Below are 12,920 nucleotides of genomic sequence, written 5' to 3'. Positions count from 1 at the left end.
CACGACAATGAAAGAGAGCTATTACCTTAAGTATCACTTGTCTGAGGTGTATCAAATGTACTCGAGGTGTGCTGCCTGGTATTGGATTTGGTGTTTACACCTTATCACAGTTTGCCCTTAATAGAAAATGCGGCTTTAATATTTATTACGGAGAAGTTGGTGTGGATATTGATGAATGTGTGTTGCAGCAGATGTAAGGGCCTCAGGTTTTTCTTTTTGCCCTGATTTGACCACTGAAGGCAGCAAAATAAAGCTTGTCAATTTGGCTATGGAGCACAGGCACCTGGTTTGGCACTTGGTTTGAACGTGAATCCCAATGTCTGTGGACAAAACCGTCCTTGCAATTTAGCTCCACATTGAGCCAGTGTGCTTGGCAGTGTGAGGTGGTATCTCAGCCGCCTCTGCTGAAGAAAAGTGAGCAAATTTACAGGGGCTTAGTTCCCTGGTGAGGGGTGGCGAGAGGTTTGGGTGCCGCTCAGCGATGAGGGTTTTTACCTGTAAAATAAACAAGCAAAAAAAAAAACATTACATTGATTGAATGCTCAAGAGAGATATTCAGATATTCAAGACCTCTACGAAATAAAAAAGGGTCTTTAGTAGACATATGTCGAATTAAACAGTTGAAGTCAGAATTATTACCCCCCAACCCCCCCTCCTTGTATATTTTTGCCCTAATTTCTGTTTAACGTAACAAAGATTTCTAAACATAATATTTTAATAACTTGTTTCTTTTATCTTTGCCATGATACATACATAATATTTGACTATATATTATCACCTTAGTTTTCACTTCGCAATCTCACCCAACCCCCATCCCTCCCCCAGACCCCCAGTCTTCACTTTGCGATCACCGCCCCCAACATCTCCAACCCCATTCTTCACTTCACGACCCTCCCCCCATTCTTCACTTCGCAATTAACCTTCGCGATCTCCCACTCCCAATCACATGCCCCTCAAGAGGTCTCTGCACGGCCCTGAGTCAGCTTAAAGTGACATTTAAAGGCTTAACTAGGTTAATTAGGTAAGGACTTATGCAAGTCATTGTATAACAATGGTTTGTTCTACCAGTGTTTCCCAACCCTGTTCCTGGAGGCACACCAACATGTTTTGGATGTCTCCCTCATCTGACCCATTAACTTCAGGTTTTGGAGTCTCTTCTAATGCAGAGTTTCCCAACCCTGTTCCTGAAGGCACGCCAACAGTACAGATTTTCATCCTCTCCCTAATCAAACACACCTGAAACAACTCATCAGAACATTAGAAGAGACTCCAAAATCTGAAGTTAATGGGTCAGATGAGGGAGACATCCAAAACATGAACTGTTGGTGTGCCTCCAGGAACAGGGTTGGGAAACACTGCTATAGACAATCAAAAAAAAATGCTTAAGGGGGCTAATAATATTGACTTTAAAATGTTATAGAAAATATTAAAAACTGCTTTTATCCTAGCTGAAATAAAACTAATAAGAATCTTTTTCTCCAGAAGAAAAAATATAGGAAATACTGTGAAAAAATTCCTTGCTCTGTTAAACATCATTTGGGAAATATTTGAAAAAGAAAGAAAAAAAAAATCACAGGAAGGCGAATATTTTGACTTCAACTGTAAAAGCAATTAATAGCAATATGAAAATCTGATAACGGCAGAAGCCTAGTGCTTACACAACTACTAATTCTGAAAAAGTTACAGATTTCAGGTTATTATTAGGTTGTAAATTGATCTCTAAGTAAAAAAAAAGAACTATGGCCCTACCCAGACACCCAGCTGTGAGTGGTGGTCTTTACACTGTGAGGCACGAACCCCTGTTGGGAGTTCATGGGGTCGAAGTTGAAGTCCAGAGATTCTCCGTCCATGAGTGTGTCATGCAGGATTGACTCCACGTCGCATTCGAATCGCTCTATTGGCATCCCGTCCAGATCGCTCGGCAGCTTCTCCAGGTGTTGCAGCTGCTGGTGGGGCATCATCCCTGGGCCGCGGCCGTATCCGTTACTGCTGATGCTGCAGTATGGAGGAAGCCCACCCCCGAGATGACCTGAGCCTCCATACTGCATCTGCATTGGAGATTTCCCACTTCCCAGGCGTCCACCCACACTGCTGTGACCAATGGCAGTCAGAGGGTGCAGAGATCGCCCGTTCAGTGCCACAGATGTGGGCGGGGCTTGTCCGTGTATATTGTGTGGGTGAGAAAGGGTGTGACTGTGGGTAGGTCCACCGCCCATGAGTTCATTTCGCCCACTGCTGTATGGAGGCAACATACATCCACTACCTCCAGCAGATTGGGATACAACAGTGTCCACTGAGGGCATGAGGTCTCCAGGCTCCCCATCAGATGTGAGTAACTCTTTTAGGAGTCCTGCTGTGCAGTTAAACTGACCCATAGTTCCTGAACTGGGACCAAAACTGGACTTGCTTTCTGGCAGAGGCTGCATGGACATAGGGGACATGCTTCCCATTCCCGCCTGACCGTAGAGACACTTGCGAAAGTCCTGTTGGGTCTGCTGGCTGACCGCCGATAGACCTGGGGAACTGTAGGGGGAGTAACCTGGACTGGCCTGCATGAGCGAGGAGGGTGAGGACTGGTTGGATCCTGACCCAGGACCTCCTGTGGATGGGTTCTTAGGTGAAAGCAAGTTGAGGTTATCCAGAAGATTCTCCATCACATTCTCAGAGCCACTGTGGCCTAGAGATCCAGCCATTTCGGACAGGCTGGGTAGGGTGGAGGTCATTTTAGTCCCTGATCCAGGGCCTGGGTAGACCATGTGAACATCAGAGTCTCCAAGTTCGTCATCAATAAACGGTGAGAGACGACCGCTTAGTGTGCTGGCATTGGAGCTGGTGCGGGGTCGGAAAGCCGTCCAGGCGTCAAAGTCATCATTGCTGTGGGAGTTCGGACTTCCAGGCCACTTGCCGTACTGGGATCCTGGGCTGTCTGCACCACCCTCGGGCCCACCCTGAAGAGCCAGCTATTAAAAGAGTGAAATAAAAACATGAATCAGTTTTGTGTGTGTTGGTTGTCAAAGGCTGCATTTACACTGCAGATCTTGATGCTAAATTGTGTGACTGTATCTGACTATGTTAACGACCCACTTACATCGTCTTTTAAAAGTGATTCATATCCGTGACTCTGCATTTCAAGAGTCCACACTTAGCTGATGATTGATTATAAAGCTTGTTTGGCATGCTGTCCCGGGAGATCCCTGAGCTCATAAGATCCTCGAGCCCGGGGCTCCCTCCCATTTGCAAGGCAAGAGGGGAGTTTGAGCTCAGGTAGATCTGGAGAACTCCCCTGCTGATTATAGCTAATGAACAGATAGTGATTGCTCTTAAGAGGTAACTACTTACTAGGAGCATGTCTATGGTGCTAATTTGGATTAGTCAGTTAACTTAAGCTGCATGTTTTTGGACGGTGAGAGGAAATCAGGGAACCCGGAGGAAAGTCACGTGAGCACGGGGAGAACGTGTAAACTCCGCACAGAAATGTCAGCTGGCTTGGTAAGGATTAGAACCAGTGACTTTCTTGCTGTGAGGCAACAGCGCTAACCACTGGACCACCATGCCACCCATCTAGGAAAGGAGGAGGAGTAGGGGTGGAAGGGGGGATTCTTCAAAACAAAAATGGCTGTGATATGGAGCTTAGTGTATTTATAGTGGCTTAGGAATCGTCTGATTGGTGAATTATAAATTGAATAATGCGGGGCCGCCTGCAAGCAATCATAAGCACGTGATCCTCTCGAAATTAGTTTATGAATAAACTTCACATGGTAAAATGTGATGGTAAACAATGACTTGGAAAAAAGAGCAGGCACTGACTGACAACTGTGATGATAATAAAAGAGTGCTCCTTTCTCCATTCCTGTGTTCATTCTTTTCGCAGGATTATTTCTAGGATATATATACTTCTATATTACTTTATACAGACTTGCTTGTCACTGCTGCCAAGCATGATTCTAACAAGCTATGTTATAGTTTATGACAGTAAAGTTCTCTTCTTTTAATCTCGGCTTTTTTAAACCAGAAGCCATTTTATTGTCATGTCCAGTTGGTGTGTTTTAGGCAGGTGATGTTTGCAGTTAGTTTATATTGTTTACATGACAGATGTTGTTCTCAGTCTCGCTTTCGTTAACACGTTTAAATGCATCTCCTTGTGCTACATGACAATAAAAAAGCTTTCTTGTCCCTGTATATGAGATTAAATGTTTGGGACTCTAGCAGGATTCTGTTCCGAAAAGAAATGATCAGAGTTGACGTCATTCAATACCGTTTTTCAATGACTTCTACTCACTTTTAAGATATTAATGTCGGAAAACTTTCCACATACGCGCAAAAACAATTGTTTTGCTGCTTGTTCAAAGTACGTATTTAAAAAATTGAAGGATTTAAAAGATTTTTTGGGAATTCTTTTAAGTTCAATCCAATAAAATTTGTAAAAAAGAAAAAAAGTTAACTTAATTCCTTCATGTTGTCCCAGTGGTGTAAAGTAACATATTACAAATCCTCAAATTACTGCAAATGAGTAGTTTTAAATTACTGGGTCATTTTAAAAATGTGTTCTTTAACTTTCCCTTTAATACATTTTAGTGTAGTATCTGTACTTAAACTCCAATACTTTCCTTCAACCTGCAGTCACTACTTTATTTTTCCTTCTCTATGGAGATTGGCTAAACTAGACAAATCAATCCTTCACACACCAATCAATAGAAAGTATATCGCACCATACTGAACAACCTCAAGACATGGGCGCTTTAAAAGTGCAACAAACCCTCTGGAAGTATTTAAAGTGTCCAAGAAGATGTCCAAAATCTTTACACACAATGACCCAGACTGTTTAGACTGTATGTCACTGATAAGAAGATGGCAGATGTTTACTGTATGATGACTGAAATTGCCAAATGGCCTTCACTAAATGCACTACAGAATTTTACGTTTACACAACCCTGCACAAATTGCATGTAAACGCATCAGCTTTTCACAGCGTAATGATACTCACTACTCTTGAGTACTTTTAAAAGGGCTACTTTTTACTCATACTTTGAGTTTTATTTACCACAGATACTTTTACACTACTTGCGCTATATTTTTGGGTAAGTAATGGTACTTTTACATGAGTGTGAATTGATTGTGCGGAACCCAGCATTTTCACAGTGTATGAACGAGGCCTGGATCTGAAAATCAGAATCCATGTGATTTTTTTCCTGCTTACACGTACTTGGGTCATATTCTAACTGTGCCCCATGGGGGATTGGAATAGGGTGACTTAAACCATGCAGTGTAAATGCAGCCAAAGTGACTGCTTCAAAGTTTGGTAGGCAGCTTGTACCTTTTTCTTCGCCGCTCGTCCTCTGCTCTTGGCAAACTTGCTGTTGTTGTCCATGGAGGCCGCCCGGCGTCGAGGAGACTTTCCGCTTTTCCCTCCCTCAGGGTTGAGCATCCACCAAGAGCTCTTACCAGTTCCCTCATTCTGCACTCGGATGAACCTACTATGCAGGGACAGGTTGTGTCTGATTGAGTTCTGTAGTAAAGAAAGAGAGAGAGGAGAAAAAAATAATGCGTGTTATGTTCGTAGTTTGCCTCGTTCCCGTAAATTCCCCTCTGACGGTAAATCAGCATAGTGCAAATCCTCAGAGCAGCTGTTTTCGATTAAACTCTCTTTTCTCTTCACCTCCGCTTTCATCCACTCACACTTTCCTTTACCTTCATGCATCACTGTCTGTCATTCAAATGAGAATATCAACCATACTCATAAACACATTCAAGCAAATATTTACAAACTTGCTCTCATTCAGCGCAATCCCTCCGACATTTGCTGTGAATCATAAAAACAGAACTCTATTTTTAGCGAGGGTGATGGACGTTGCTGTTTGAAGTGCGATCCTCAGGTTCAGACCTCCAAGCCTGATGATGCATCTGTTTTGGCAAACGCTATCCCTTGACTAGTAAATAATTTCAAGTGGTGTCCAATAGAAGTCCTACGAACGTGAATAATTTATTTGAAGCTATTAACGATGGTATGTACCCTGTCTGTGCAGGCGCAACTATGAGTAAGCCATTTGTAAGCTGATTTAGTATAAACACAGTGCTGTTCCAAAACATGGCTCTGTTTGTTTGAGTGGCTCGGCTCTCAAATAAAGACACGAGATGTGTCCTAAATCGCATACTTATGTATTATTTAACGCCATTTTGTAGTACAAATAGTACAAGTAGTTCATTCACACTAGCTTTGTTTCCATGCAAAGATGCGTAGATGCGTAGTTTACTTCTTTTCTTATCAAATAAAAAGTTCATCCTACTCAGCTATGCACATCCATTCATTCACATTGAGATATTAATGTAAAGCTTGCTCTAGCTACCGTGTGTGCGCAATGACACCAATCTCTTTTAAGCTGTTTCCATAGTAACACTGGAAGAATAGAAGGTGCGTTCCAAATAACACTATTCTACGCCATTTCGTAATTAAAATAGTATAAGTAGTTAATTCACACTAGCTATGTTTCCATCCAGATGCGTAGATGTGTAGTTTACGTAGATTCCATTGTAGATTATGCGCATCTTTTCTTATCAAATAAAAAGTTCATCCTACTCAGTTATGCACATACATTCAACATTTATGCACATGTTGGCATTTCCATCTACCATTTTTAATGCGCATATCCAAAATGAGCTATTCATTTAAAGCTTGCTCAAGCTACTGCGCCTGCGCAACGATTGGCACAACACCAATCTCCTGTAAGGCTGTTTCCATGGTAACACTGGAAGAATAGAAGGTGCGTTCCAAATCGCACTATTCTACACCATTTCGTAGTGAAAATAGTATAAGTAGTTCATTCACACTAGCTACGTTTCCATCTAAAGATGTGAATTAAATTTGTGCGCAAAACTGGAATATCGCATAAAAGACATGCGAATAAAGCAGCGTTTCCATCCAAGTAGTCAAAGAAAACAAAATCGTCACTTCCTGATTAACTGGTGCCGAATATCAAAAGTAAAAATGGAATTAGCTGCGGTAGGTGAAGCTGCGTCAAATTACTTGCGCCTCAGAAGATAGTATGCCGACGCGCAACGAACACCAAAATGAGCTATTTATTTAAAGTTTGCTCTAGCTACTGCGCCTGCGCAACGATTGACACCAATCTCCTTTAAAGCTGTTTCCATAGTAACACTGGAAGAATTGAAGGTGCGTTCCAAATCACACTATTCTACGCCATTTCGTAGTTAAAATTGTATAAGTAGTTCATTCACACTGAGATATTTATTGAAAGTTTGCTCGAGCTACTGCGTCTGCGCAACAATTGGCACGAAACCAATCTCCTTTAAAGCTGTTTCCATAGTAACACTGGAAGAATTGACGGTGCGTTCCAAATCACACTATTCTACGCCACTTCATAGTTAAAATAGTATAAGTAGTTCATTCACACTGAGATATTCATTTAAAGCTTGCTCTAGCTACCGTGTGTGCGCAATGATTGACACCATTCTCCTTTAAAGCTGTTTCCATAGTAACACTGGAAAAATAGAAGGTGCGTTCCAAATAGTATAAGTAGTTCATTCACACTGAGATATTCATTGAAAGTTTGCTCTATCAACTCTGCCTGTGCAACGATTGGCACAACACCAATCTCCTTTACAGCTGTTTCCATTTCATAGCTACAATAGTTTGAGTAGTTCATTAACAGCAATATATTCATTTTATTCAAAAAAGAATAAGCGCACTTTAAAACCCCAAATTATGCATTTATTCATCTGGTAACAAGAAATGTGGAATGTTGAACACTTCAGACACTCAACATTCGCAGACTTGCTCAAAGCAAAAGGGGTGGAGCTATTTGTCTAATAGATTGGATTACTTTATTTACAATTGTGCGCAAAATACATGAGCGATTACGGCGCCTCCTGAAGGTGAATGTGGTTGTACTTAAGTACTATGAGGTAGTTTGGTCATTTATTTCACTAATTTGTCATCCGTTAATTGTCGTCTGGGAGACAGTTTGAATTTCTGTATTTTAAAAAAACGTTAGTGTTTCATTTGGTATGACGCTAAACTCGTACATTACTTAGCTGAGCGTAAAGTGCATAGTGTGCCATTTGGGATGCAACTATGCTTCGGTCTGTTTATTTGATGAAAGAAAGGGGATTGTTTAAAAAACAGTCAAATATAAGGTTAACGAATACTGTTGTTTTCTTTATATGTTCCATTTTAGGAGAACAAAAAATTATCAAAACAAAAAAAAAACCTATGAATGACTTAAATAGGAACCTGTCTTAATGACCAGCCAAAAGCAGCCATTTCTATGTCTGTTTTTCTGCTCTTTGCCAATAAATAGCTGTGGCATTAGGCTGAATTTAGTCTCCTAAAAGTATGTACTTTATATTACTCCAACGAGTCCACATCCCATAATGTCTGGCGAACACAGGTAAACATTGAGTCTGGCATAGACGCATTACCTACGTTGCCATGGCGATCTCAATCATTAGGACCATTTTCCCTAGAGAGGTGGAAAATGGGGGATTTTTAAAATGCTGGCCTAATGCCTCCTGTGTCTAATTTAGAGTTGTTAATGGATAGTTACAGGATGTGATGGCAGCTTAAGATGGTCTTTGCGGTTGTTTGTGAACTAAAAGGCTTCGTGGAGCACATGCAGAGACACATGAGTTCGTTTTTGAGGGGGGCAAATCTGGCCTATAAAGCCTATAGTGGCTAAGTTTGCAGATTTGGTCAATGGGGCCATCCTTGAGCCTGAGAGAAACAGAACTAGATAGATTAAATGTCATTTATAGACAAAAGCAGTAATAATAATTTTCCCATTTGAACATCATCCCAATAGTTTAGCATTATTTAGTTTAGCAAATTTAGCCTTTGTTTGCAATGAGCAAAAGAAAACACAATGCTTAAATACAATAAAATAATAAGTTAAAGTTATTAATAACTAATAAAGTTATGGTAACTAATAACCTTAAATAATAATTATTGTGAAAAGCGCTATACAAATAAACTTGAATTGAATTGAGCAATGACTGAATTTCTGAAAGCAACTTGTATTGTTGTATTTCATAAAATGAATGAGCATATAAACGCGGATGAACTTACACATTTGACAAATTCTTTGTTAATTATAATCTTGTGCCTGATATGAAATTATGAAACTGCACTCGACACTCAATATAATTATGTCACATGACTTGGGATGAACCATGAACCTGATAATAGATGGGTCAAGGTAAGTTCTAGGTAGTACATTTCTGTCATAACAGGATTTATTATGCAATGAATATGTATATGGCAATGTTGATGTATTTGGTCTTGGTGGAATATATCTGCTACGCTGCTGCTGCTTTGATTATTATGGCAGAGCAAGTACCGAGACCTGCTACTGCCAGTATATACACAGACATGTCATCTGAAAATATAACACGCTGCAGCTGCAAACATAATATATATGTAACCCCCTTAGTTGCTTTTAAACACAGGTGGAGCTGGGGTGGAGGAGGGTCTCCGAAAACACGCCGCAGCTTAATGGCGTAAAATGACACTGAGCATTTAAACTGATGAGGAGCAAGCTCATTGGCTGCCGAGGTGACAGAAACCAATATAGATTAGGTAGATCCAGATATCAGTCTGCGTAAGCATAGTTTCATGGCAGAAATTTCACTTTGGGACAAATATTTGGACCATAAACTAAGAAATATATCACTGAAAAGAACATCATCATCATCATCATAACTGTCTGCTTTTAAAACTATCACATGCTTTGACCTTCTTACAAGTCATATGGTGTAACTTTAAAACGTTTCATTGTGCTTTTATTGGATGGGTCACCACACATTCAAAGCAAATCAACCTAATATTTGGTAAAGACTAGTAAAAATGCATAAAAAAAACATTGAGCTCCCAGAAACTGTGTGAATGCAGCCAATCAGAAACTAATCTTGTCCTTTTCTGTGTGTGCTTCACATGGGCCATAAACACAGGGAATCATCAGAACGATAATAAAAAAGTGTCAGCATTGACAGAGAGATAATATATCGTTCCAGCATCGCAATGTGTGCATCTGCAATAATCACATCGGAGAATGTGCAATGTCGTCATTATTATAGTTGATAATGTGATAATCTTGGATAGACAGTATTGTATAATATTCCATTTTTATTGATCAGTCGCTACATTCCAAGGTATGTTATTCACAAATAACAACCTCTAAATAACACAGGCTTCTTTTCATTTAGAGCTATTCAAGTCCTGTGGTGAAATTGCATTCCTATTGCAATATATAGTTGAAGTCAAAATTATTCGCCCTCCTGTGATGTTTTTTTCCAAATATTTCCCAAATTATGTTTAACAGAGCAAGAAAATTTTCACAGTATTTCCGATAATATTTTTTCTTCTGGAGAAAGTCTTATTTGTTTTATTTTGGCTAGAATAGAAGCAGTTTTTGATTTTTTTAGGTCAATATTATTAGCTCCCTTAAGGAATATTTGTTTTCAATTGTCGACAGAGCAAAACATTGTTATAATGACTTGCCTAATTACCTTATTAACCTACTTAAGCCTTTAAATGTCACTTTAAGCTGAATACTTCTTGAAAAATATCTAGTCAAATATTATGTACCGTCCTCATGGCGAAGATATAAGAAAGAAGTTATTAGAAATTAGTTATTAAAACTATTATGCTTAGAAAATTTTCTCTCCATTGAACAGAAATTGGGGACCAAAATATACAGGGGGGCTAATAATTCTGACATCAACTGTATATCACAAAAAGTCCAAAATATCGCAATGTCAGTTGTTCCAATAATATCGTGCAGCCCCAGAGAGAAGCAAACACTTCAGAGCTACGCAGGTCATGAATCAAAAGCAGAAGAGCCCGAAACTGAAGTAACGTCGCTCCACTAATCATAACACTGTCCATCTGGCTTGCATTTTGAAGTCCTTTCCACACATGGCAGAACAGAACAATACGACGTCACTTCTTTAAAACACAACACTGCATGTCGTGTGAAACGTCTCTTGGCCAGTCGGCAAATCTTGTATAGCGTGACAAATCTAACCACAAGCACATTAGAAGAGGATTCGCTGGCGGATACTGGGAGAGGTTTGGGAGAACGGGAGCCCCGGGAGTCTGGGGAATACCAGGACACAACATGGCAATTCTGAGGCCACGTCTGCACCAATCTGTAGTCCACTATAAGACAATGCTTCTTACAACGATTAAACGAACAGTTTTGAAGAAGTAAATATAAAAAAGTCATTAATAAAGTCATTTTTTTCCATTATTCCACAAAAAATAATGGTTATGATGAGGTTATGATTATTATGAGGTTATGGTTATGATTTGGACGATTTTTTTTCGATCTTTGTAGTCTTTGTGAAACATCTCAGCAAAAAGTTGAAATTTAAGTGAAGTCAACTTAATTCATTCATTTTCCTTCAGCTTAGACCGCCAACTATTCCGGCGTATGTTTTTTTTAAGCAGCGGATGACCTTCCAGCTGCAACCCAGTACTGGGAAACTCCCATACACTCTTGCATTTACACACACACTCATACACTACGCCAATTTATCCATCCAATTCACCTGTAGCGCATGTGTTTGGACTGAGGGGGAAACTGGAGCACCCGAAACCCACACGAACACGGGGAGAACATGCAAACTCCACACAGAAATTGGCTCGAACCAGCAACCGTGAAATCAACTTTACAGTTACAATAAGTAATAATTTTGAAGACACTCTCCAAAGTGCTTGCATTTCAAAATGAATATATGTCATTTTTTCAGCCTGATCTCATGAGAAAACGTAAGTATTTTACGTTTTGACAGTTTAGTGGCTAATTCGTACGAATTCGTACGAGTTCAGTCGTACGAAATTGTAAGATTTTAAAAAGGGGGCGTGGCACCTAACCCCACCCCTAAACCAAACCGTCATTGGAGGATGAGCAAATCGTACTATATTGTACGAATTAGATCGTACGAATTCGTACGAATTAGCCACTAAATCAAAAAGTTACGAATTGCCGTGAAAAGGTTATGATGATTAAACGTTTTTTTTTTTACACGGTCTTTGTTTAACATCTCAGCAAAAAGTAACAGAAAATGTATACTGAATATCCATCCTCTAGCAAAACATGAAGGCAATTGCATTTTAGATCAAATATGAAACCTTATATTGTGAGTGTGAGCCGGATATACACGTAAGTAAAGAGTACTATATAAATAAAAACATTTGTAGTTATAAGTACCATACAATTCAATTTACTTACTCCCAGGGCCATTTATATCCAAGTTGATATTTTAGCCGGACCATGTTGGTGTTTTGTAACATCAAATTTTTACAAGGTGGGTCGTTAGCCTAACGCTCAACCCCCAACCTGGAAGACCAGGACATACACCATGGACAATATAGCTTACCCACTTCACCTATAGCGCATGTCTTTGGACCGTGGGGGAAAGCGGAGCAAATATAACACATGATGTTTAACAGAGCAAGGAATTTTTTGCAGTATTTCCTATAATATTTTTTCTTCTGGAGAAAGTCTTAATTGTTTTATTTTAATAAAACGTAATTAAATGAAGCAATGAAATAATGGCACTGACTTTCATCAGACATTATATTTGATGCGAAAATATGTATAAATAAATACATAAAATAAGGATCTACAAACTACTATCTTGAAAAACGTCAAATATTATGTCATCATGGCTAAGATGAAAGAAATCAGTTATTAAAAACTAGTGATTAAAACTAATATGTTTAGAAATGTGTGGAAAAAAACTGGTGCAAGAGTGTAGCAAAATCTGCTTTTTGCCCAAAAATATGATTAAAGCTACAGTTGAGTGTTTTCGTGCACTAGCGGTGAACTATCTAAACAGCTCCATCTCTGACGTTCCCTAAAAACGATGACAAACCAGAGCTGTGAGAGTCTTGATTCATCCAG

At 39.6% G+C, this 12,920-nt stretch overlaps 1 protein-coding gene across 2 annotated transcripts in view; it reads right to left on the bottom strand.

Moving 5' to 3' along the window:
* Positions 1-207: 207 nt before the first annotated feature.
* The window catches only part of foxo1a (forkhead box O1 a), a 90,277-nt gene continuing 77,564 nt past the window's right edge, over positions 208-12,920 (bottom strand). Inside the window, exons 2-4 of one of the 2 annotated variants that reach the window (XM_056473918.1) lie at positions 5,315-5,506; positions 1,750-2,960; positions 208-495 (exon numbers count right to left, since the gene is read on the bottom strand). In XM_056473918.1, the coding sequence (XP_056329893.1) occupies positions 492-495; positions 1,750-2,960; positions 5,315-5,506 (1,407 nt within the window). In that variant the 3' untranslated portion in view covers positions 208-491. Of the gene's footprint in view, positions 496-1,745; positions 2,961-5,314; positions 5,507-12,920 lie in introns of those variants that run through there. The other variant, XM_056473919.1, reaches the window with a different exon arrangement.

The sequence above is a fragment of the Danio aesculapii genome, chromosome 15 (assembly GCF_903798145.1).
Source record: "Danio aesculapii chromosome 15, fDanAes4.1, whole genome shotgun sequence".
NCBI lineage: Eukaryota > Metazoa > Chordata > Actinopteri > Cypriniformes > Danionidae > Danio > Danio aesculapii.
The sequence above is the reverse complement of the archived record's forward strand: the minus strand, read 5'-3'. Positions and strand labels throughout refer to the sequence as shown.